The sequence below is a fragment of the Saccopteryx leptura genome, chromosome 2, assembly GCF_036850995.1.
Source record: "Saccopteryx leptura isolate mSacLep1 chromosome 2, mSacLep1_pri_phased_curated, whole genome shotgun sequence".
Classification (NCBI taxonomy): domain Eukaryota; kingdom Metazoa; phylum Chordata; class Mammalia; order Chiroptera; family Emballonuridae; genus Saccopteryx; species Saccopteryx leptura.
The window spans coordinates 235,027,750-235,054,227 of NC_089504.1; the positions used below are offsets into that span (position 1 = coordinate 235,027,750).

The 26,478-nt window shown below is 48.6% G+C and overlaps 1 protein-coding gene across 1 annotated transcript in view; it reads right to left on the reverse strand.

Moving 5' to 3' along the window:
* The window catches only part of MYO18B (myosin XVIIIB), a 232,770-nt gene that overhangs the window by 69,765 nt on the left and 136,527 nt on the right, over positions 1–26,478 (reverse strand). Inside the window, exons 34-36 of the mRNA XM_066370610.1 lie at positions 19,673–19,825; positions 1,958–2,071; positions 975–1,091 (exon numbers count right to left, since the gene is read on the reverse strand). Of these exons, the coding sequence (XP_066226707.1) occupies positions 975–1,091; positions 1,958–2,071; positions 19,673–19,825 (384 nt within the window). The remainder of the gene's footprint in view (positions 1–974; positions 1,092–1,957; positions 2,072–19,672; positions 19,826–26,478) is intronic.

The window sequence follows — 26,478 nt, forward strand, 5'->3', positions numbered from 1 at the left end:
GTACCTCTCACATCCCCCCAACATCTTTCACCTCAGTGGTCACCAGGACACCCCCATTATATAAGCCTAGAGCTTTGGCTAACTGTCTGTGGCTTTATTATGTACCCTGGAGAGTCCAGACAGAAACGGGCTGGTCATAGTTCTAGTACCAGATTCTGAGGGAAGAGAACTATTCTGAATGTCAGGTAACTAGGATTCCAGACCTGGATGCTGGCCTTAGCAAGCCCCAGACCTCTTTGCACCTCAGAACTCCCTTCTTTAAATGGGTGGATCATCTTTGCTTAGCCCTTCAACATAGGATTTGTTCAGAGAATAAATGAGCCAATGTAGAATCAAGTTCCTTCAAAGAAGTAGAACTGAACTGTTAAATGTGATTGATTATATCCTATGAGAGGGATGCCAGAGGGGAGGAGGGCCCCTCAACTTCTATTTTCCACGTGTATTTATCATTTAGGTTATTTACAATGGGCATATGAGTATGCTGTTTTTGTAACTGAACAAATAAACTTCCATTTTGAACAGAAGTAAGTGTGATTCACAAATGCAGAAGATGGCATAGGCTATTTTTGTGGTGGTTGTTATCATGTTAACATAATTGATTTCTTTTTGTTGTTATTCCTTGTTTAGCAGGAATTCCCTCAGCTCTAATCTCTGTAGGATGCATCTGAAGCCTGGCAGGTATTCTACCACGAGTCTCGCTGGGGGCGGGCCATGGGGAAGATGCTTCTTCTGGAGGGAGCTGTTGTGAAGTCACGCAGATCAGGTCAGTTATGCAGATCAGAAATCAGCCAGGGGTCCCCTCCACATCCCCCAGCTCCCCCCAAAGCCTCTGCTTCTCCCTGTCCTGCCAGCATGCCTGCTACTTGTCTTCTGGCTTCATCCAAACCAGGGAGTGACCCAAACACATCACTTTCTCCACGTACCCCACCAACTCAGCCATGGCCACCAAGCCTTCTTCCACTTGAGGCTATTACCTGGGCAATGAGGTCCTTGTGCTTCTGCATGAGGTCATTCAGGTCCTCCTGGTCCTCATCAATGCGCTTCAGGAGGTCTGTTCTCTCAAACTGCAGCCGGTACAGCTGCTCGTCCACCTGGCAGGAAGTGAGACAATGGTCGGGGGAGGCAGAATGGTGGTGGGAGGGGACTGGTAAACAACAAAGGGGAGCTTGCTGACAGGTGTGTCAGGTGAGTGACCGTCCACACATACAGGTGGCCATGGGTGTGGCAATGCATGCCTTGGGCGTGTGTGTGTGCGTGCATGCGAACACACACACACACACATTCCTCTTAATCTAGGGCAACTAAAATCTGGGACCAAAGGGCGAGTAGGGATCTTGAGACGAGCTTTTGTCTACAAATCTCTAGTTACACATTTTACACATAAAATGCAAATTTAAGCAAACCCTATACACCTAGACAAAGGACTTAGAAACCCATGCCCAATTTTCACAAACATAACAGATCCACACATATGTTCATTTGTTCCTGTTCAGTGGTGAGCACATAGTAGGTCCACAGTAGGTTGCTGGGCGATAATGACCAAGTCCCCTCTCATGCTGGTGAGTGCAAGTAGGATTATAACAGATGCCTGAGAACCACCTACAGTGGGGAGCAAGCTCTGAGCACACAACAGAAAGTTGCGTCCCCACTCAGTATGTTGAGCAAACAACAGGCTCATATTGGATGCATCCCCACGGTCCTGCACACAGGTGAGGTCCACAGCAGGTTTCTTTGCCTACCCTTGCAGCAGTGAATACATAGTTCACCCACATATATGCCCTTATACCTTTATGATGCTCAGCTCATAGTAGGATGCCTGCACTTTCAGACAGTTGACCACCCAGTAGGTCCACAATAAGTCCCCTTTCCCTTTTATGATGCTGAGCACACAGTAGGCCTCGCTATCTCAGAGGCCTGTGCTGGCCTGGGCCCCAGAGCTTCAGAAAGGAACAGGTACCAGGCTCTTGCTCCGGGTCATGCTCTCCAGCTCGCTGTGCATGCTCTCCAGGTCCGTAGTCAGCACCTTCTGGGTCTTCAGGGCATCCTCACACTTGGCTTCACTCTGCTCCAGCTGGACCAGCAGGGGGGTGAGAAGAAAAGAGAGGAGGCCTTGTGATGCTGCCACTTGAATGTCCTCCCCTCTCCCCCAGCCCAGCCCCTCTCAGCCAGCAGAATCACTTACAGTTGACTTTCACGTCTTCACAACTATTCATCGCCCCACAAGTGGGGAAGCGTGTACATTTGCATTTGAGGCAGCATGGTTCTGAACCCACTCAAAACTGAACAGGCACTGCCCCATGAAATAAGGCCAGGCCACCTCTGCTGTGGCCAGGAGCTAGTCCCCAGTTCCCTTTAGCAAATATCTGCTGACACCCGGCTCGCTAGGTACAGGGCATGAAGGGAACAGTTAACTTGGCCCCTGTCCTCCCGTGGGGGAGACAGGCAGGAACAGGTAATGACAGCCTCTCTGAGGGGTATGGGTAAAAGGAGGAGGGCATGGGGATGCCGGAATATGGGATGGGGACCAGGGAAGGCTTCCTGGAGGAGGTGCTCATAGATTGTGAACAGTGTTTTAAGTGGTATGCCAAATATTCCACATGTGAGCATTTTCCTGGGTCTATGACTTCCATTAGATTTTCAGAGGTTAAGAGCCACCTACTTAAACAAAATTTCCCTTTCTCATTCTTCCACCCGCATGCACACAGTAGGCCTGGTATCCTAGCAAAGTGGGGCCACCAAGAAGGTTCAATTACGTATGTGGCTCTAGAAGACAGTCCCCGTGGAAACAACCACATCTGTGCTCACAAACCCTAAGTCCATTCTGCGACTGGCAGTTTCCCCTTGATTTCTGAACCCAAGAGTCTCTGAGCAGAACACACCCAAAGAAAACACTTGCGGCTCAGAGAGGGGCAGTGCTTTGCCCAAAGTCACACAGCTGCAAGAAGCAAAGGCACCACTTATACTGTCCAGACCAGAGCCCTTTCTAAACTGCCAGCCCAACATCCCTTCAAAACAAGTAATGATGTTAAGGTTTGTGCTCAGACATGAGGGGGGAAAAAAGCAAGCTAGAGTCCTGAATTGACATGTATATAATCTTTGAGCCATGAAGCCGCTTAGTGAGGGGGCTCCTCTGATCTATAAAAGGAAAACAATGGAACCAAGAGAGGCTACCCAGACAACCAGCCAGGTGGGGAACTCTATGGGTATAGCCCACCTGGGATCATTTCAGTCTCCTAGCAAACTGAGCAAGAATGCCTTCCTCAGAATGTCCAGGAGCTCAGCCCAGATGTTAGAATAATAATAATGACAACGGCAGGTGGGGAGAAGGGAGGCAGCCATTCCAATACCAACTATCAAGCACCGTGTTAAAGGTTCTACCTGCATTTTCTCTTTTAATCCTTATCTTAGGTTTTATCCTACAGACTCATACTGTATGCATCCCCACAGTCCTGCATACACGAGGTCCACAGCAGGTTTCTTTACCTACCCTTGCAGCAGTGAATACATAGTTCACCCACATATATGCCCTTAAACCTTTATGATGCTCAGCTCATAGTAGAATGCCTGCACTTTCAGAGTGATGACCACCTGGTCACCGCTAATTATTGCCATTTAAAATTTTTTTCATTGAATCTGTTGGGGTAACAGACAGGTGAGGAAATTGAGTCCCCAGCCTCCTCCCACTGCTCCTCACACCGGCACCTCTCGTTCCAGCCCCTCCCCACTGCCCAGCCACCACACTCCATGAAACTCCTGTTTTCAAGACCGAGAGAGCAATGTATTCCTGCAGTTGGGCTCAGTGCGGAGCCCGTCAAAGAAGGACTTGGTGGTCCATTTCTTTCAGTGATTAGGAGGGACTGAGACACGCTGAGAAAAATGATGTGGAACAAGGGAAGGTAATTGGCATTGTTAGAGAATAACTGACAGAGGACCTGAGGAGTCAGACACAGTCTTGTCTTCCCGCAGGCATCTCTGGGAAGGTGGCGAGGTGGGATGAAGGGCTCCTGCACCACCCCACAGGCAGGCAGGGCTACACCAGCCCCTGATTCATGCAGAAGTCAGAGGCCTCACTAAGGAGAGGCATTTCAGCCAAGACCAAAAAGATGCAAAGACAACACATAGCCATGTGCAGATTCAGGGGTAAGAGTGCCCAGGGTGGAGGCAATAACAAGTGCAAAGGCCCTGAAGCAGGAACAGGAACAAACTTAGTGCTGAGGAACAGAAAGACACCAGTGCGGCTGGACAAGACAGAGACAAGAGGAGATGATCTTTGTGAGCCAGGATGCAAAGATGTGGTTTATTTTCAGTCTTTAGCAAAACCACTGGTGGTTTCTTTTTTTTTTTTTTTTCTGAAGCTGGAAATGGGGAGAGACAGTCAGACAGACTCCCGCATGTGCCCGACTGGGATCCACCTGGCACACCCACCAGGGGCGATGCTCTGCCCACCAGGGGGAGATGCTCTGCCCCTTCGGGGCGTCGCTCTGTCGCGACCAGAGACACTCTAGCACCTGGGACAGAGGCCAAGGAGCCATCCCCAGCGCTCGGGCCATCTTTGCTCCAATGGAGCCTTGGCTGCGGGAGGGGAAGAGAGAGACAGAGAGGAAGGAGGGGGGTGGGGTGGAGAAGCAAATGGGCGCTTCTCCTATGTGCCCTGGCCGGGAATCGAACCCGGGTCCCCTGCACGCCAGGCCGACACTCTACCGCTGAGCCAACCGGCCAGGGCCGCACTGGTGGTTTCTAAGAAGGAGGTGGCATGGTCTCCCTCTGGCTGCTGTGAAAATAGGGTGGCCGGTGTGGACACTGCCGTGGTCCTCCAGGAAGGAGGTGGTGCAGGTGCTCCAAACAGAGTGGAAGTGGAGGGAAAAAAAGGGGGGGGGGGAGATCTTACAGTGGAGGAGTGTGCAGAACAAAAGGTCTGCGCAGCCAGCAGCAGATGGGCCATCATGGGAGATGATGTCAGATAACTAATAGAGGAAGAGAGCGGCATCACGCAGGGCCCCGCTGCCCGGCCAAGTGGCTGGGCCCCGGGCCAGGAGGTGAGTGAGAACCATTGTAAGAAACTCAACGGGGCAAAGCCGAGTGGGATGACAGCCATTCCCATCTGCTCGGTCCCTCCTCCGGCTGAGGGTTTCATCAGTATGATGCCATTGGTCCTTGTAGCCACTGGAGAAAGATGGCTCTATTTTTAACCCCACTTTATAGGTGGTGTATGGTATATGATCCAGAAATGCTCCTTCCTTTCCCCAGTCTCCCTGGAGCAAGCAGGGAGAGGAACAATTCATCCCCAGGCACAGATGAGCACAGAGCAAGCAAGCAGTCAGTGGAGATGGCTGTTGGTGGATATTTAGCTCACACCGGGTCAGAGAGAGGATTATCCTGGCCATGATGGCTTTGGCATTAATGATGCACCTGCTACTGTTGCTTGGGGACCATTTCCAGTACACTGTGTTTCATTGCCCCCCCCACAACACCTCTAGGAGAAAGGTGCCGCCATCAGGATTGAACAATATAGGAGGAAACTGAGGCTCACAGAGGGGAAGTGACTTGCCCACAGTCACACAGATAAGCCTGGTTGGTCCAACTGCAGAGCCCAACCTCGTCTTCATTGCTGGGCCCCACTGCCCTTCTCTGGAACATCTGACCACACAGGTAGGACGGATGAAAATACAGAATTCAGCTGCACAGAAAACAGCTTCATGGCTTGGTGGTATCGTGGAAGCCACTCAGGCAGAGTCCTGTTGGCCCGAACCAGGCTCTGAGGACTATATGGTGAGAGGTAGCTAACTCGGAGGGAACCGAAGGAACTTGCAGTTTGATTCAATGTGGCGGCACCAAGGAAACACGCATCAGAACAGGAGCCTTCTGCATACAATCAAGTTCATCCCAAAGGGAAGAGGAAGGAACCGACGTGCATTGCCACCTGCCAAGTGCCAAGTGCCAGATCCTACCACGTGTGGAGACAATGACTTGGGCGCTGGAGCCAGACCTGGGGACCCTTTCTCTCCCAGCCAGTGACTTAATGCTGACTGTGCTCAGCTCAGTTTCCTCATCTGTAAAACAGGGAGAGTTACATCACAGGATCTCTTCAAGATAAATGAGTGAAAATGTGAGCGTATTTAGCACAATGCCAAGCACTGAGAAAATGCTAAAAAAACTACTGGTGGCTGTTGCTATCGTTCATCCCTTTCACCTTCTTCATAGCCTGAGAAGTAGGACTTTTAACACCGTTTCAGGAGAACGGAGGAGGCCCAGCTCTCAGGGCCACACGACCAGGATGAGGCAGGGCCTCGGCACCCACAGTCGTAAGTTGGGACTTTAGGCTTCCTGGCAGATTAGAATCGGGGGGTGAGAGGTCCCCACCCAAGAGGCACACAGGCAAGCTGGCCTAGATTTCCACAGGATCTGGACAGGCACGAGACCAGGGACTCCCCAGCCCCAGGCAGCCACCGGGTGGGCTCTGGGCTGCTGCTGACAAGTCGTTCTAAGGCTGAGCTTAAAAAAAAAATGTCAATTTTGTTACACTTTAGAGAGTGGGAAGAAATAAAGGGCCATCTCAGGCTGATTTTTCATAATAGATGACCTGGTGTAAGAATAACTCACTGCATATTATTTCCATACTGAGGCTGTTTGGCATTTTTACGAAGTTGGGTGGCAAGTCATGTTGGGCTGACACTGGAAGCTCCCGCGGCGTGAGCGTGCCCACCACTGCTTAGAAAATGCCTTCCCGGGAGGAGCTCCAGGTGGAGCAGGGAGCCGAGGGCAATGAGGGCAGCTGGTTGACAAGCAGCTCCTCGGGAAGGGTCACTGGGGTCTGTTCTCCAGCCCTGGCGGCCAGTGTGCTAATGAGGATCCCAGGTGGCAGCCGCCAGCTCACACCTTTCGGCTCCAAGTCACCAGCACATTTCCATGGACGTATCGATTCTGAGGCCGTGACACTGAGTAGGTTATGTGGTCTCTCTGAGCTTCGGTTTTCCCCTATTTACAAAGTGGGGGGAATCGTGGTTCACATTCATCAGGCAGGATGCTGAGTATGGTTGTGTTACTCATGCACTGCACAAGCCTAGGGAAGCTTGGGTTTGTGTGGGACCTTCACAATGTGTGTGTGGGGGGGGGGGGTAGGGAGAGATGAAGGCCTCTGGCCTCTGTGACTTCCATTCCTCTCCAGACCTATTGTGTGACTACACCCACAATAGACCCTCAATGAGACAACTGTCATATGTGTTCACAGTTCTTTCTCTTCCAAATTTATTTCTTGTAAAAATCAATACCATAAAATCAGTACCATAATGCCATAGGTATGCAGGCATAAAGCACTGAGACATCTTTAATTGCAAGAAATCCCCCCTCCCATCCCTACATATAGTCAGTCATTCTATTATTCACTAATATAGTCAGCCACCCCTCCCCAGCTCCTTGTGTTAGGAGCCCTCTATCAAATGAGCATGTGCCCATTCCCAGTTTTCCACAAACTGCAGGTATAGACAGAAATGTGCTTCTGACCTTGTACACAAATAGAGGGTTTGTAAGCTCCGGCCTGGGGATATTTGGTAAGCCCCTGCCTCCCCAGCAATTGTGGGAGGGCACTGAGAGTCCTTGAAGCCTTGAGTTCTCAGGGGAAAGATGAGATGTGTGCTATCTAGGGTCAAAGCAGTGCATGAGCCTGGAGGGGGGTGCCATGCACATGGGTCATGAGGCTGAACCCTGTCCCTTTGCCAGGCACTGCTCTAAACACTTTGCATCAAAGGACGGGGGTGGGGGGTGCATTCTCTCAATATGACCTCTGATCTACCATGAGGTGGAACATTCGACATCACACAGCATTGCGCAGCGGTTAGGAGCAGACCCAGTGGTCAGGCAGAACTGGGCGCCAGTCCCGACTCCTTTATCTAGATGTCTGTTATGTTAGGTAGGTTACTGGGCCTCTCTGAGCTTTGGCTTTTCCCATCCACAAAATGGGGGACATAATGGTTCACACTCCTGGAGGACTGCCGAGCCCTGCTGTACTAGTTGTGCGATGCACAAACCCAGGGGCGTGCCACACACAGGTTATGAAGGTAAGCTCTTACTCTGTGCCAGGCCCTGCTCTGAACACTTTTTGTGCAATCACTTAACTTTCACAATAATATGCTGAGGTAGAGTTAACAACCATTCCTGCTATTAGAGTTGAGGGATAGAGAGGTCAAGTGACTCACTGAAGGTCGCACAAGTCCTAAGTGGAAGAGCTGACACATGAACCTAGGCAGTCTGGCCACCAAGCTCCCCTCTGAGCCATTACACTGCACTTCTGTGAAAGATGCGCCCACCCGATATGTTCTGTAGGGGAAAACTGGTGATGTACCTGACTACACAGCATCTACTCTCTCTTCCTTTGATAGAAGTATCCCATCTTCCCTGCAGAAAGTATCCATTCCCCATGTGGTTCTGATGGGGCTGACCCTCCCCCTCAAGCCCCAAGAAGATGCATTGATTCCACTTGGCCAATCAGAGCACAGCTTCTGTTGGCCACACTGGTTGGTTGTAGGATGACAGTATGGCTGACACCAGGGTTTTTGCTGGCACTATGGAAACAATGTTAGCTTGTTCTGATTCAGGATGTCAGCCTGGAGTGCCTGGGGGTCTTCTTCCCACCAAGAAGGAAGAGATTGACTAAGAATACAAGGTGACATCAAGGTTGCTGAGGCAGGAGACACATTCCTAATGACATGGTTGCAGCACCTAGATCCAGCCAAGCCTGAAGGCAGTTTAGACTCAGTACTTTTCAAATATTTTGGTCACTAACTTCTCTTTTTCTGCTTGAGCTGATTTGAGCTGGGTTGCTGTCACATGGAACCCAGACACAGGATGGCTGAGCAATTTGGGGGCGATCACACACACACACAGTGTCGGCCACCTAATAAGCACTCAGAGCCACTGGTGCCAGTGTTTGCATGCTATTCTGCAAAAAGTGAAATCAAAATAGCTCTACCTCAAATCCTGTGATAAAACAACAATCATTTATTGTTTACTTATTCTGTGTATAGATCCCGCCCCATAGTGGGTAAATATCCCCCCTTGTCAATTGTTCAATGAGGGAGGGGCGTGGAGGGGACCAGATTACTTCAACATTGACTGTACCAGGCATGATGTAGGCCACTTGATGTTCATGGCCCACAACAGCCTGGCAAGGGAGGAATCAGCCCTCATCACGTTACAAGTGAGGAAGGAAACTGAAGCCTGGGCCGGGGAAGTGATTTGCTCAAGGTCAGATTCAAGTCGATGAGATTCCAAATTATTTCTGGGCCACCACACAGCCCCCTTGGCACACAAGTCCTTCTCTATTGCGGAGTTCATCTCAGGCTTTCTCTCCCCAACACCCACGTCCTTTCATTTAGTGTGAGGGCAATTGAGATTCCTATCACATATACATCAACTACCAGCCGATGAATAGCATTACTTTCCTATGTGAAGCCATCTGCCCGGCTTTAAATACCTGGGTACAATGTTTGCTTTGAACTTGTTAAGCTATCGATGGGTTGGCGAGACATGGAATGAGGTGGGGTGAGGGAAAACTGATATTTCAGCAGGGTGGTTAGAACCTGGATTTCTGGGTCTGGTAGAACAACTCAGAGGATTTAAAAATACTGCAGCGCAAATGCCACAGGGAAGTGTTCTAAGGAATGGTGTCTTTGGCAGGCTAATCTCAACATATTCCAGGCCTTGACATCCCACCAGGGTACTCAGAAGAATTAACCTTCAGCGGTAAGGCTCTCCCCGAAGGGAATTGCCAACATGTCAAACTATACACAGCCCTGATATCAAATTTATTAAATGCAAACATATTGAAAATGTCAGGCCAGGTCCACCAAGGGTCTGTCTGGCTCAGAAGTTTGATGACAGTGGCTCCAAAGGGAAATTTCCAAAGACCATATGGTGGTTACTCTGTGTGCCCTTGCTCTCAGACTCCCTGGGCATATGCTAAATATTTCATAACTTTCCTTAGGTTGTGGCTAGAGGGCTACTGCTTATGGGTGTGTCAGAAGGCTTTCTGCGTATTTATTGTTTCTGTCTTCTGCAGAGTCATTAGAATCCCCATTAATCATTACTCTAGGAATGCCCACCATTCTATGTTAACTGCAACATGTAATGACTCTATGAGATACATATTTTTTCCCTATTTTATAGATGAGGACACTGAAGATCAAAGAGGTTAGCTGACTCATCAAGGTCACACAACTAATAAATGGTGAACGGGGCCAGGACCTGAACGGATCTTGCTCTTAAAACCACCTTCTGAGTAAAGCAGGTCTTCTTTCACTTGCTTTAAGTCTTTCTTGGAGAGTTTCAGAGGCTTCTGAATTCTGTATTACAGGATCGAAGGGCTGCTGAGGTCCTTGAATGATTGATCAGACTTCAACAATTTCCCTGGTGATTTCCCCTCTGTGACGATTGATTTAGAGTACACCGATGTTCTCCAGAGACAAAGAAAAACCTCTACACGTAGAAAAGAGGGATAAAATACTCACAAAAAAGCTGCCTCTGCCCCAGGCCCCTTATATTCCAGCACCCCCTTGATCCGGCCCCCGCCTTGTGATTCTGATCAGGAGAAAGGGACAGTGTGTCCATACTTGTCTTCAGGTTATTCAGAAGGTGTAACATGGAGAGGGAATGATAATGCAAAGGAGGCAAAATGTTCAAAACTGATGAATCGAGGTGAAGGAGTTTTAAGAATCCTTAGACAATTGTAATTTTTTACTGTAAATTTAAAATTCAAAATAAAAAAATTTTTTTTTTTAATCCAGGTTCCCTTGATAGTCTGTGACTTTGGGCAAGTTTCCTACATGCTGAACTTCCTATATACTGCATAAGAGGGACACACACTAGCTGCTTCCTGTGGAGAGTCACACCCCCTTCAGGCCCCCCTCACTCACTGAGCATCTGCGGTAGACACACACTCTCCTACACTGCGGCCCCTAACTGAGAAGGCCCCAGCTCATGGGAGTCACCACATTCAAGTGATTTTGGGGGGGCAAAATTAGGTTATGGCATTGAAGCGTCTGCCCAGGGCCTGGCGGAGCATGAACCATGGCCGCTCGCCAGCAGTATCCTCGCCGCTGAGCCGGTTACTGTTGCCCTCGTGGGTGACTGCGCGGCTCTGGGGCTGGGCTCGCCGCAGCTCAACAGGAGCAGGTCCTCCTGGGTCCTGGGGGGACGCCGAGGCGGCTCCCTGCCTGCGATGAAACCAGCTGTCCCCCACTTTGTTCATCACAGCCCTGGAAGAGTCAATATTTGTGGGGTGAGCAGGCCCACGATAACCATGTTTTTAACCAATTACAATTTGGTCTTTATCTCCTCTGACAGGAGGTTATGTTAATATTGAATCAATTCACTCTATCTAATCTTTTTTTTTTTTTTTTTTAAAGCCTCTTCAAATGAACAGCTGGGCGACCTGTCCTGTGGCTCCTGGCCGGGGAGCAGTGGTCTGAAGGCACTTGCTCACACAAAGGACTCCCGTCAGGGTCATCTTTCCAGAGCTTACTCATTAGTATCAATGTCTTGTGGAAACTTGGGTGACACCTGGTGACAAATGTCCCGATTAAAGGCGCTGAGGATGAATCAAGAGTTATCAGTCTTCGTGCGTTACTGGAGAGGAGGGCCCTCAGACTGGTACTCCCCACCCTGGCAGTTCACCGTCCAGAAGGCACACAGGCCTGACGGGACCGCCTGCACGAGCCCTGGTGTGGAGCCGGACTCCGCTTCCAGAGGGCCTACGGGAGCACTGGGGGCGTCCGGGAGGGTTGGGAGGGCCCAGGGACAGCAGCGGCCCCACAGGCAGTACCCTGGTGGATCTGGGCCGTGCTTGTTCTACTCCCAGGTACTGGAGTCAGACTCTGTGGGTTCGAATCACCTTTGTGATTTTGGGCAAGTCTTTTAATATGTTTAACTCATTCCAGTCCCTGCCTTTAAGACTCTGGAAGGTAGGAGAGGGAAGCAGACAAGTAAAGGAGGTCATTTTGATGGAACGAGAGGTACTAGCCTAGGGGTAAATCCAGGAGACCATGAGAGGAGAGGTGGGGCCCTCAGCTAGCCCTTGGGGGTCAGAGGGGACCCCCAGAGACAACACCCAGACCCAAGTTCAGAGGCTAAACGATCATGGGGCAAGGAAGGTTCAGAGGGGGGATGCAAGAGCCCAGCAGGGGGCACAGCTTGGGCAAAGGTGGAGAGGGGAGAACAGGTGTGGGGGACCCCGAGCTGTTCTAAGCTGCTGCTCGGGGGGCAGGAGGGTAGAAGCTAACTGTGCACCCTCGAAGGGCTGTGTTCTGGGGGCAATGGAGAGCCACAAGAAACCTTACACACAAAGAGCCAAGACTGTTGTAAAGCCAGTAGCCACGGCCACTATCACAGCCGCCTGGCCCATGCAGGTTCTCATTGGATTCGGACAGTCAGTAAAGAAACAAGGGAGCCAAAAGCTGGTGGGCCATCACCTTTAATCCTAGCTTGCACCTGGCGGGCAAGTAAAAACACACACTGGGCTCCAAAACCCACTCACATTCAGTGCTCACAAAGCTACTGACTTATCCGAGTTTCCTAGAATCAAAGGTTTCTAGCTCACCAGACTTATTCATCTCTGTTCCCCATCTCCTTCCTTCTCCCTGCACAAACTCTGCACAAACTGGCCTCTCACTCAACACTCCGCCATCTTGGCTGCTTCTCCTGGCCTCCTCCACGTGGCCTTTCTTTGCTCTCTTCTCTGCTCTCTGCTCTAATGCTAATCTCAAGAACTAAGAGAGCAAGCTCCTGTTCTGCCCCCATTTTATAGTGTAGATTCATAACCTTTAATCCAATATACAAAATAGGGAAGTCTCTAATACAAAGTTACTTATCAGAGACATGATGGAATTGCACCACCCTACATCAAAAAGGGTGGGAAAGGCTTAATCCCAAAACCAAGCCACAGGCTACAGGGATCCTGCCTGCCCACAGCCCGCCCCCAACACACATTAATATCACCTGGGCGACAGCTTCCATGTGGGCAGCGCCATCTTTAACAAAGTGAGCATAATATATTTTATCTGCCCAACAACTGTGCTTAAATTTTACAATTCTGTCTTCAAAGATCAGGTGGCATGCCTGACCAGGCAGTGGCACAGTGGATGGAGTGTCGGACTGGGATGCCGAGGACCCAGGCTCAAAACCCCGAGGTCGTCAGCTTGAGCGTGGGCTCACCAGTTTGAGCGCAGTGTCGCTGGATTGAGTGTGGGATCATAGACATGACCCCATGGTCGCTGGCTTAAGGCCAATGGTCACTGGCTTGAAGCTCAAGGTCGCTGACTTGAGCCCAAGGTCATGGCTTGAGCAAGAGGTCACTGGCTCAGCTGGAGCTCCCCCCCCCCCCCCGGTCCAGGCACACATGAGAAAGCAGTCAATGAACAACTAAAGTGTCACAACAAAGAATTGATGATTCTCATCTTTCTCCCTTCCTGTCTGTCTGTCCCTACATGTCCCTCTCTCTCTCTTTCTCTCTGTCTCTGACACACACACACACACACACACACAAAAGATCAGTGGCAGAGTGGTGGCCTGGATGAGACCAGAGGCCAGCAGGCTTGTGAGAATGCCAAATGAGAGACACAGGTAGTGTGTGATCAGAGTTGGGGGAGAGGAGAAGGGGTAGATTCAAGAGCTGTTTAGGGGGTACAGTGACTCAGACTTGGTGACGGCTTTATTCTCAGGAAGGGTGAACACAGCCTCCTGGCTTGAATTAATTCAACAACTAAAGTGTTCAGTGCAAACTCTTCTCTGTTTAACAGAAATCACATAACATATTTCCCTTGGGGGAGGAGACAAAGGTCAAAGGCATGAATTAAATTAAAAAAAAAAAAAAAAAAAGCAACCAGTGCCCCGGAGCAGATAGCCTCTTCCACTTCCCCCTCAGAGCCAGGTGCCGGCATCTGCTGCTCACAGATGTTATTTATGCACAGCGATTATCTCAATTATATATCTCGGTTCTTGGAATTGCTTCTGTCTCCAGATTAGTTTGTTTCCAGTGGAAACATACCATGGGAATTAATTAGTAATTGGCTCCTAAAGAACAGGTGTCATTAGATAACCCAACACATTGCCGCGTCTCCCTGTTGCACCAGGTCTGGTGAAACCCTGTGCCCACTGAACCAAAGTCTGCCCACGGCCTACGCCAGTGTGTGGGACGACGAGGGAGCCAGCGGGGAGCTCTGGACCCTGAAACATTATCTCGTAGTTTTCAACGCAGAGAACTGTTTCAAAGCCATGGTCAAGGGTTCTTTATAACAGCCCATTTAGTTAGGAATATCACCCCTTTTTTAGGTGAGAAAAGAGGAGGCTCTGCAAGACAGGGTGACTTGCCCAAAATCAAACCGTTGATTAGGTAGCAGACTCAGGATCTGAACCCAAAGAGGGGTGTTTTTTTCAACTGTGCTCCAGGAGTCGTCCGTGTTTTATCATCAGGGCCTTAAATCTCAGATATTAACTGAGACGGAGCTAGGGGTCCCAATGGAGGGAAGCTGGACAGAAACAGCCAAATAATTCCCTCAGTATCTAGATGGTGAGGTCATGGGCATCTTTGCCGTATGGGCTGAATGCAGGTATTCTGGAAGATGCTGGCTCAGGGATCCTACCATGCCTCTAGCTGGCCTGACTTGCCACCCATCAGTGCTGCAGCTAGACCTGCAATCCTGCCACTGTTTTACAAGCACTCTGACCACACCCTTCTCTGCTCAGTAGCTTGCTATGGCTCCCTATCACCCCAGGGATAAAGCCCAAACTCCTTAGCCAGGCTCACTAAACCACTCATGAGCTGGCTCCAGCCTCAATTACTAACAGTGCCCTCTGGACTCTTGACCCCCAGGGAACTTCCTGCAAGACGAAATATACTTCCTGTATCCATGTGCCTCTGCTCCTCCATGCTCTTTTGCTTACTACAATGGCTGTGAGCATCTTACCTAACCAGCAACTCGTTTCCATTTTTAAAGACACAGCTGAAGCCACCAGCTCCTCTCCCACAGCTAAAGTAAGGAGCTAAACCCCGACATCCAGCCAGTAAGTGGCTCATCACCTTGCTTGGCAATAGTCTGCTCCTAGGTCTGCCTCTCAGGGGCAGGAACCTTGTCATCTCCTCCTATCCCCTGCAGTCAGGCCTTGAAGTCATCCCACAGTGGAGACCGAATCAATATTTGCTGAATGCCTGCAATTATCTAACAGGTGCATTCAAACACATTCCCTCATCCGTGCCCTGACAGAGTAAACCCTTCTCTGGGTTATCTAAAGCCATGATCAGCGAGCTGCACAGGCTGCAGCATTGCTCAAGTTCCCAAAGCCCTCGCTGGCTTGACCACATCGGCCCGCATGAGTACCTAGGACATCAAGCAATGTCACTCCACTTTAGGAAAAGGGCTCAAGGAAGTCAAGTCACTGATTGAAGGTCACAAAATTAGCCAGTGCCGGATCCAGTTCTCTTAACTCAACATTTAATTTTAAAATCAGGTGAACGCTAATATAACCTCGCTGTCAGTTTTCTCATCGACAAAAGAGAGGGGTTGCTGCTGAACAGAAAGGGTGTTTTGAGGGATAAACGAGGCCTATGATTTCCAAATGCTGGTCCTACGACCACGTGCCTTGATGTGATTGTTTAAAAATGAAAATCCTGGGTCCTAACCCAGATTAAAAAATAATAATAATAAAATAAAGGATATATGGGGATGGGATCTAGAAATTTGTGATTTTTTAAAAATAATGTGTAAGTTATCTGAAGTGCAGCCAAGTTTGGGGACCCCCGAGATACTTAGAAAAGCCTGGCACACAGTAGGTGCTTTACAAACATGAACAGATCCTATATTATGCAAATCAAGTTGTACGGGTCCCAAACTATTGGCCTTCACAGCTTTCAAACATATACTGCTGTTCGCTTTTGGGTAAATGACTTAACCTCTCAGGGCCTGTCTCCTTATTAGTAAAATGGGTACAAATAGAAATATCTGCCTCCTAAGGTTACAGTGAGGATTATCTATAATGCATTTATTGCTGCTGCCCAGACTATCTGCAAATCCCATCAAGTTCAAACCAACTCCAAGTTTGTCCCTCCTGGCCGTCTCCATCAGCACTTACTCCAGGTGACCACTTCCGCCGGCCCAGAGGGGTGCTCTAGCCTCCAGTCGACACTGACTTATTCTCTTCTCAGTCCATTCCCCACACAGAAGGGTGAACCTCTCCAACGGGAACTGGATTGGCACTCTCTGCTCAAAATCTCCCAATGGCTTCTCACCACCCTTGGAATGAAATCCAGATCTTCCAAGCCCTGCACGTTGCCGTCCCTGCCTGCTTTTCCTTCTCTCAGAGTAGCTTAGCTGACCACCCATGCTAAACAGGACTCCTTGAAACTCCCTGTTCCAGAACCCTACTCATTTCCTCTATTACCTGAACTAAGGTGTGGGTATCTCTATTGACGTCACTGTTTGCTCGTCTTCTTTCCGATGGATGTAAGTTTCACAAGTTTCAGGAGGGAGGGTACCACACCTGTCTTATCATTATGTACCTAGATCTTTCACCTCGCCTGACACACGGTAGGTGCTGCAGAATAAACTAACGAATTGATGAAAGAGTGAATGAGTGAAACTGTTCAGCACCACACCCAGCACTTAAGATGCAGCCAGGGGCAAATTTCGCTTCCCCTCCCTTCCCCCTCCTGTCTGTTCTCCTCGCCACTATCCCTGGAGCCTTCAGGTAAAAGATAAATACCATTCAACAGAGAGGAGATGAAGCAATGCCCAATGTCATTGTTGCTTTATTTGATTAGCTCCGACTCCAGCATCCGGGACACGTGTGCTGGGAGCCAAAGCAACTGTACCCTGACCTCTGGTCCACGCCATCCCATCCTTATAACAATTTCCATGACAACAGCACCAGAAAGCCAAGGCTGCGGATTCCCTTTGATAGGAGCCGGATGCAGAGACTGGGAAGGACTTTCAGAAGAATGAAACTCTTTGATTCAGCTCAAGGCGCCTTCATTAAATGCCACTATTTTCCAAAAACACACATTTTAACCCAGCAGAGGGAGATTTCTCATGACTACTTAAAGAGCGGGTAAAAAAAGAAAAAACTACCATGGTTCCTTTTCAGGAACATTCACCTGTGAGGAAGGGGAAGGCTTGGACGGTGAAGCCTAGGGAATATTTCAGTGGGAGACAGGCAGAGCACAGGGCCCCCCGCTCAGGGGGCCGCATGACCCCTGGATGTCTGGCCCCTGTCCGAGAGTGTGGACATCTCTGTCCCCCTGAGGCAAACCAAGAGGCTCAGGGTCTACCACCCACCTGGCTGGCCACACAGACTGGAAACATAGTTACCAACTGTCCTGTTTGCCAGGGGCTGAGGGCTTGCCCTAGACACAGAACTAAAACCAGGGTGGTCCAGACAAGCCAAGGTGGGTGGTCACCCTAGCAGAAGGCGTCTTGATTAAGGAAACTGCTAAGAACCATTGAATCATTCTTGGGTTTAACAGCCCTGCAAATCTGGGGGGTTCTTTCTGAAACCCCACAAACCTGGTCTGATCATGCAAAAAACATCAGACAAACCCAGCTTGAAGGACATTTTACGGGACACCTGGCCAGGACTCCTCTAAACTGTCAAGGCCATGAAATACAAGGTGAGGCTAAGACACTGTTTCAGACCAGAGGGGGACTAGGCAGGAGTGACCACTACGTGCTGTGTAGTACCCTGGGTTGGATCCTACAAAGGAAAAGGACATTAATGGACAAACTGGTAAAATCTAAATCAAGTCTGGAATTTCGTGTTCTTTTTTCTTTTTTAAGCTTTTCTACTTTAGCTAATAACCTCTGTCGGAAACCTTTCATTTTACAGATGGGAAACCAGTGGCAGAGAAGGGGCCACGGAAGCTCTAGATCAGGGGTCCCCAAACTACGGCCAGCGGGCCACATGCGGCCCCCTGAGGCCATTTATCTGCCCCCGCCGCACTTCCGGAAGGGGCACCTCTTTCAGTGATGGTCAGTGAGAGAAGCATAGTTCCCATTGAAATACTGGTCAGTTTGTTGATTTAAATTTACCTGTTCTTTATTTTAAATATTGTATTTGTTCCTGTTTTGTTTTTTTACTTTAAAATAAGATATGTGCAGTGTGCATAGGGATTTGTTCATAGTTTTTTTTTTTTATAGTCCAGCCCTCAACAGTCTGAGCGACAGTGAATTGGCCCCCTGTGTAAAAAGTTTGGGGACCCCTGCTCCAGATCTTGTTTCTAGAGCCTGCAGCTAGACTCTGCTGCCTCCCGCTGCCTTCCTGGGGATCTGCTGACAGTCAGGGGCTTCTGCAGAAGGAAGGAAGAAGAACCCTGGGTTTGGCATCAGGGAATGTGGCTTTGAGGCATGGCTCTACCTTTAAGTGGCTGTGTAACCTTGGGCAACTACCTCACCCTCTCTGTTCCCTGGTTTCCTCATTTGTCAAATGAGGTGGATGAGTCAACTGAATTCAACAGGAAGGCATTTGTATTCAGTATGTATTATGTGCAAGGGACTGGATGGGTGTCATCAGACATAAATAAAACATATTCCTGACCATGGGAAGAACAGTTTTATTCAGGAGGCAGTCCAAAAAGTGCAGATTACTATCTGAGTTTCTCAGGACATTCTACGAAGATTGAAAAAAAAAAAAAAAAGACAGAGCCACGTGGCATGACTGAGGCTACATGATAGAAGGCCAGAGAAGGAGGAGGAAGGAATGGCAACACTCTGAGAAGGTGGTTATCCAAGGGAGGCGTGTGACTTACATAAGAGGAACACCGAATGCAGGGGCACAACACCCCCAGCGGGGCTCTGAGCCTGGTTATGTCATTCCGCTCTGGGACCTCTCCCCTGGAGGCTCCCACCACCGCATGGGATCTGACCCACGGACACCTCCCAATCCCTGCCACCCCAGGCCACACTAGTACCTGTCCTGAGGTCCCCCGCTCCAGCCTGGCCTCCCCTCCCCTCCCATTGGCCCTCAGACCCGCTGCTAAGTCAGCCAGGGATGCTGGAGCTTGAAAACCTGGGTTCAAATCCTATCCCTGCCATTTTCTAGCTGTGTGACTGTGGGTGGGGGTCACCTCACTTGTGAAATGGAGATGATGACCCTCATCTCCCTCAGCTCTCCTGAGCACTCAGTGCGACATCCTGTACGTGCGGCAGCAGTGACCATCATTTCGTGATCAATACCAGTAGCATTTAATAGGCCATCAAATGGCTATTATTGGATATTGTTGCTAGTAGAAACAGACTTTGCATCATTAGCTCTATTACTACTAGTTTCATACCCAACCCTGGTAGTCAGTGGATGCACACATGCATGTACATACAAATACATGTGTGTATGTACAAAAACAGATACGAATGCACACTCCTGCGTATGTACAAATGCCTGTCCCCATGTACGTATAAATGTACATACATACATATAAAGGCATGCGTGCGCTGCACTCAGCCATTCTGCCCCAAGGCCCTGATCTGCCTGAACCCTCAAGTTGCATCCTGACTCAGCCCGGAAGAAGGGAGGGAACGAGACTTCTCAGTCATTTATAAGCCCCTCCTCCTCTCCCCATGTGACCCACCAGCCCCATTCCCGCCAGTGGCTGCAGCACTTCCCCAGCCCAACTCTGAGGGGACCCCGAGACACCCACCTGGCTGTGCACTTTCTCCAGCTCCTCCTTGCTGACCGAGGCCTTGCCATCCTCCATTGTCCCCAGGAGGAGCTGCACGTCTGACAGCAGCGCGTGAGTCCTTCTGAGGTCCCGCCGAAGACGCTTCTCCACGTCAAAGTCCCGATGGCCGATCTGGAAGCCAATGGAAGGCATTCGTCAGCTAAGACCACAAAGCTGTGGCCAGGGTCTAAGTTCTCTGGTACCAGGATCCCTGGGTTCGAATCCTGCTAATTCACTGCATGACCTTGAACAAGACCCTGTTCCTCCCTGAGCCTCAGTTTCCTCAGCTGCAAAATGGAAATGGCATCAGCTCACAGGGCTGCTGTGAAAATTAGATATCTGCTCAGCTTGACTCACAGAAAAGGCACGAATATGAGCTGTTATTACTGTTACCACGGCCTGTATGGATCTGAAGTCATTCTGTCTCGTCTTTTGCAACAAACTCATCAATATGGCCTCTCTTCCCCTTGCAAGAGTCCATGTCAGGTGAGGCCCTCTGCTGACAGAAGTCAGGACAGCAGTGACCCTAGAGGGGTTGTGACTGAATAGGGCAGGAGGGGACCCTCTGGGGTTGCTAATGTTATTAATCTGGGTGCTGGCTTTATTAGTTTATGAAAATTCATTGAGTTACACACATGGGATGTGATGTACCTCGCTGCATGGAGGTTACAGGTCAGTAAATAGTATTAGAAATAGCTGTGCTGCTTTTGAAGGTCTAAATCTAGCTTTTTCTGTCCCCTGAGCAGGTCCCCTTTGCCAGTTCTAAGGACAGGCTGACGAGGTCACTTTCTACATTAGGGACCTTACCCAGAAGTGAGTCCATTCCTTCCCCCAGAATCCTGAATTTACAAGCTCTGCACTGCAGCAGACAGTTGTCGAAGGGCTCCTGAAGAAGCCACACCCTAAACCTGGCACCAGGAGGGTGACAATAGCCAGAAGCCGACAATACAAACTAACAAAACATGGAAGACACAGAATCACGCAGGGCCTTGACTGAAACGTGGGCAGACAGCGGTCACCCCGAGACACAGAGTGCTGGCTGAGCACTGAGCTCGGGTCTCTGAATGAAATGGACAGAGTGCTGGCCGAGCACTGAGCTCGGGTCTCTGAATGAAATGGACAGAGTGCTGGCCGAGCACTGAGCTCGGGTCTCTGAATGAAATGGACAGAGTGCTGGCCGAGCACTGAGCTCAGGTCTCTGAATGAAATGGACAGAGTGCTGGCCGAGCACTGAGTCCGCATCTCTGAATGAAATGGACAGAGTGCTGGCCGAGCACTGAGTCCGCATCTCTGAATGAAATGGACAGCACCCTTGTCCTCGGGGACCAGAGAAAAGAGCATGGCACCTCAATCTGAGAGGGAATATTCAAGAAAAGGGGCCCGGATGCCTCAACCCTGGGGTTCAGTCTCTGCACACCTGGATGTCTGTGTCTCTGCCGAGCACAACCATTGCCTGAACGCTCAGAATGACCCGGGATAGTCTAGAAAGAACGAGGGATGGAGAAGGAGGTGGCCAAGACTTGAAACCCTGGCTCACACTTACTAGCAGTAGGAACTGGGGCTGAGCGATGTCACCTTTCTGAACCCGAGTCTCCTCGTCTATAAAAGAAGAGGTTAAACGGAAAAAAGATCCTTCTCCTCCGCCTTGAAATAAGACAAAAATCCGACGTGATAACAGACCAGAAAGCACTTTGCGGGCTGCCAAGTGCTTTACAAATATAAAGGGTTATGAGTATTGTCTGATGACCTGAAACGGACCCCTTTAGATTCTGCATTACTATGTCTCTGCCACGAGTTCTGAAGCCTTTGAAAAATGAGGCGGTTCTCAGAATATGGCCTCTTTGTTCTCAGACATATTGCTTTGTTAAGTTATAAATGCTAGATATTTTATACATACATATATAAAATATATATATATTCATAGTCTCACCTGCTGAGCTGAGCTCAGGACTGGGCATTGTGCCAGGCCCTTTGTCACATGTCATTACATTTAACTCCTGTGACAATCTCCTAACAAGACATTATTAGTATTATTATTGCCTTACATCTATAGAGGGCTAAGCGTCCTGCGCTGTTCTCAACACTCTGCGGGCAGTAGCACAGTTAGTCCTAGGGAATCTCGGAGCTGTGCAGAGCCATGATTCCCATTTCGCAGACAAGGGAACTAAAGCTTAATGGAGGTGACACAGCGAGCAGTAGGTGGCAGAGTGAGGATAGGAACCCAAGTTTTCTGGCTGCAAAGCGGTCGTTTTAGTAAAATATATGAAGAGAGAGGTGTGTTTCGCTCTTTACTTGGCAGGAAAAGTGCGACGGAGGCACAGGGGAACATCACCCAGCCCCGGCAGGGATGGGGTCGGGAGAACCCCAGGCAAACAGGACGGAGCCAGGCGAGGTGCGGGAAGGGCACTACAGGGAGAAGGCCCTGCCTGAGCACGGAGGGCTGAGAAGCAGTCCTGCACGTTCTGTTCTGGGTGACGAGCATGAGGGTGTAACACATGGGTGTGGGGCAGGTCCCAGAGGAAGGGAAGCTACCTGAGGCCAGTGCACATCTTGTGAGCTGTGTGGAGCTGTTAAATATGTATTATCAGGGGGAAACAGAGGGACAGTTGACAGAATTGATATGGAGAAGGTAAGTGATCTATCTGCCCAAGGTCATGCTGTGGCATTGCAGGGATTTGAACCCAGACAGCTCAGCATCAGAATGCAAGTCTCTGACCACTGTGCAGCAGTGCCTACTGGAACCTGAATCCCAGTTTACTCAGTTGAGCCCTGGTTCTTCACCATGACTGTATTCAAGCAGCGTGCATGGCAACTTTCTTATTTTTGTGTGTTCTTCTTGCTCTGCACACACCTTAAAAGTGCCTTCAATTCTCCTGTGGGTCAAGCTGGCATCGGGTTCGTTCCCTGATGCAGGCACTGACCATGCAGTAGGGATGGCTCAGATTCTACCCTTTTCTCTCCCGGAAGGACCCCGACAATGCCGCCACCATCTCCTTTCCAGAGGAATCATTGCAAACAAAATTCATAACAAAGTCTCAGGCCAAGTCATAATGAATTGCTGCTATAGGAGGGGAGGAAAGGGGGAAAGGCCTCATTAGGTTAATGGGAAATAAATGTCATTCTGCTAGTTCACATTTTACAGTACAAAGATTCAAATTTAGATAAAACTGGTGAATAATTAACCCATAAATCTAAATAATGTTCAGTGTTGTTGTGGGGAAACTATAGTCATAACCGCAACTGTTTCACTGTTAATAATAAAGACAGATTGTTTGGGGGCGGTTGTTAAAAGTCTGTGGTCAAGGAACTCTCTGAGCACTTCAAATATATGATCTTGAAAGGCTGTTGGGAGAATCGAGCCACTCTCCAGATGGGGAAACTGAGGTCTGGAGAGGGGCTATGTGTTGCTGAATTGACGACAGGGCTGGACTGACTTCCACCATTGTGAGCAATGACGGTCCACAGATGGAAGGTCCTGGTTAACGAGATCTTAATCATGTTTAAGCAGCGTGGGGCTTGATTTTAAAGATACAGGCTTTCAGATAACACACGCCTCATTTCACATCCACCGAGGCCAATAACAAGCTGCGTCATCTTGGGCAATTTGCTTTACCTTCTGAGCTTCCCTTCTCTCATTTATATGTAGGTACTAATGATGCCTGTCCTACCACGTTGTTGTAAAAATTAAATAAGGTTTTTTAGGGAAAAAAAAACTCCATATAAAAAAAAAAACCCATGATATTAAAACTTATGGTGACTACCAAAAAAACAGAAATATGATTTGTAGCTTTAGAAGCAGCTGTAGTGCATAAGTGATCACAGACTATATGATCAATCTATTCTCGAAAGCAGTCAAGCGAAAAGCAAAGAAAATGAGACAATGACCCTACAAACACAAAACTCAAAAGAAGGGAGCAGAAAGCCAAATACATCAGTCACTATAATAAATGTAAATAAACTGTTCTATGAAAACTTAGAGGCTAAAATAGGATTAAAAAGTATCTAGCTGTTTAAAGAAAATATACGTTCACACATTCAAAAAGGTTGAAAATAACAGAATTAAAAAAGGTCTCGGCAGGCAAATGAAAAGACACCGAGCAGAATAAATATAAGGCAAAAACCATTCATCAAGCAGCAAGGGACACACCAGGTAATAATCAAGGGACAAGCTATAATCTGCCAAGAAAATAAAGCAATAATAAACTTAGATTCAGCTAAAAATATAACCTCAACATACATAAAGGGAAAACTAACACAGAATTATAAGCAAAACTTGATAAAACCACAATCGCAGTGGGACTATTACAGAAGTTTCCCAGAAACAAATCAAACAGACCAAACCAAAGTTAACAGAAACCTGAAACCCATGTACTCTTATTGATCAATGTCACTCCATTAAATTAAATTTTCTAAATAAAATTGAAAGGAAAAAAAATAAAGTGATTTTTAAATATCATATAGTATTTAAACAACAAAATTAACAAGCTCCATTCATCCGCCATGGATAGAACCCTATGCTTCAAAAATAGCTAGATTCTTTACCAGTAAATAATTTATTAAACTTGACCATGAATTGAAACAGCAAAGAGATCTCTCAACAATTTTAAAGAATAAATGTTATGCATTTGATCCTGTTATGTGTCCAAAGCGATACTAAACTAAAAGTCAATGATAAAAAGTTAATACAAATAATTCCAAATATTAATAAACTTAAAATTCAATTTCTAAATAACTGACACGTTAAAGAAAGAAATCACAAAGGATATAACAAAATGTTTAGCATGTAAAGATGCAATGAAAGCAGCAATTCAAGATAAATATATTATCTTAATATATTAAAAAATATTTTTTCAGTAGAATAGAAATAGTGAAAGTGAATTAAAATTTTCACCATTGAAACTCAATAAGAAAGAGGATACTGTCTGAATTTGTGTTCAATTAGTATTTCAGGACAGTAATTAAATGTTCACCCTACTCCCTAAAAGGAAGTAGGTAGGTCCAAATAGGTTTGCAAGTAAAGAATCGTTTCATCCATGGTGACCACAGTGTCCTGTTTGAATGTCCCTTCAAGAACTTGGTGATCAGCTGCGAAGGGAACAGTTTGTTGACAGCCTCCCGCTGCAGCGCATTTGGGATCTGCTGTGGTGTTTGAGCTGAGACCATGTTCTTCCCACAATCCCCAGCCAATGACTGAGCCAGGCAAGGATCTGCCTGACACCCTCGCTTAAGTTTGAGGAGTTCTCTATCCAAACCTTAACGATGGGGTTCCAACAGAGGCAGCTGTGCTCCTACATGTCCTGGCTCCCTCGGCCAAGGTTTTTTGTTTTAAGAATGGGTGCCTGACCTACTTACCCCTTCCCCCCAAATCCATATTAGCACCTATTTGGCCAAGGTCTGGCTGCTCCAGATGCCCATTTGAAGTGGACCCCATTCCTTTGTGTATAAACTAATGGGGGAAGGCTATTAATGGTGAGATCATTACTAATTAAAAGACACCAAGGGCATTGTAAGCAAATACATGAAAATATACCCTTACGATACATGAACAGAACTTGTAGATGCCACAGCAATTCCTCTCCAGTGTTGGGGGTTTGTGTAGCAGCAGCACAGGCAGAGAAAGGAATACCTGGGGGTGGAGGAGCAACTCCTCCCAACACCGAAGTTGGGAGCTGGTTCTGGGTTCTGCCTCTGCTTTGTTTATAGCAGCAGTTCTTCATAAAGGGGGAGGTTGGTTTTTGTCCTCAGTGGACATCTGGCAGTGTCTATAGGCATTTCTGGTTGTCACAGCTAGGAGTACTAGCATCTATGGGTGGAGGCCAGGGACACTGATCAACATCCCACTGTGCATGGGACAGTCTCACCACAAAGAATGATGCAGCTGGGCCCTGGCCGACTGGCTCAGTGGTAGAGCGTTGGCCCAGCGTGTGGAAGTCCTGGGTTCAATTCCTGGCCAGGGCACACAGGAGAAGTGCCCATCTGCTTCTCCACCCCTCCCCCTCTCCTTCCTCTCTGTCTCTTTCTTCCCCTCCCACAGCTGAGGCTCCATTGGAGCAAAGTTGGCCTGGGCACTGAGGATGGCTCCATGGCCCCTGCCTCAGGCGCTAGAATGGCTCCGATTGCAGTGAAGCAACGCCCCAGAGGGGCCGAGCATTGCCTCCTGGTGGGCATGCCTGGTGGATCCAGGATGAGCACATGCGGCAGTCTGGCTGCCTACCCACTTCTCACTTTGGAAAAATACAAAAATAAAAAAAAAGAATGATGTGGCTGAAAGGGTCCACCATGCTGCAGACAAGAACTCTAATACACAGAGATGGCAACAACCCCAGGAAGCTGTCCTCCACAAACTTAGGCGGTTAACTAACTCACCCAAAGCAATGTAGACAGAAGTGCCCAGCTCAGGTTGAAAGAGGCACTTGCCTGACTCTGAGCCTGGCTGCCTCCAGCAAAAATCTTGTTCTCACAAAAAGTTGGCGGCTGTGAGCACAGGGGCCATTCCCATTTGCCCCAATTAAAGCAAGGGTTGTATGCACTCTTACTCCAACAGCTGCTGAAGGCAAGGTCTCTTTATTCTCCTGGTTTCTTCTAAGAACCCTGCATGTGTGTGGACCCTGGAAGGTCCCCTTTGAAGAGCCAGTGAATGTGAACAGGGATGGAATTGGTGAAGAAAAAGTCACTCAGTAGGAGTAGATGGAGTCCTAGCTCATCCTAAAGACCCCTCCAGCTGGCCTCCACAGGAAGCCGCCGCTCTCAAAGGGCCCGAGGCAGGAGAGGTGTTCTCCCATGTC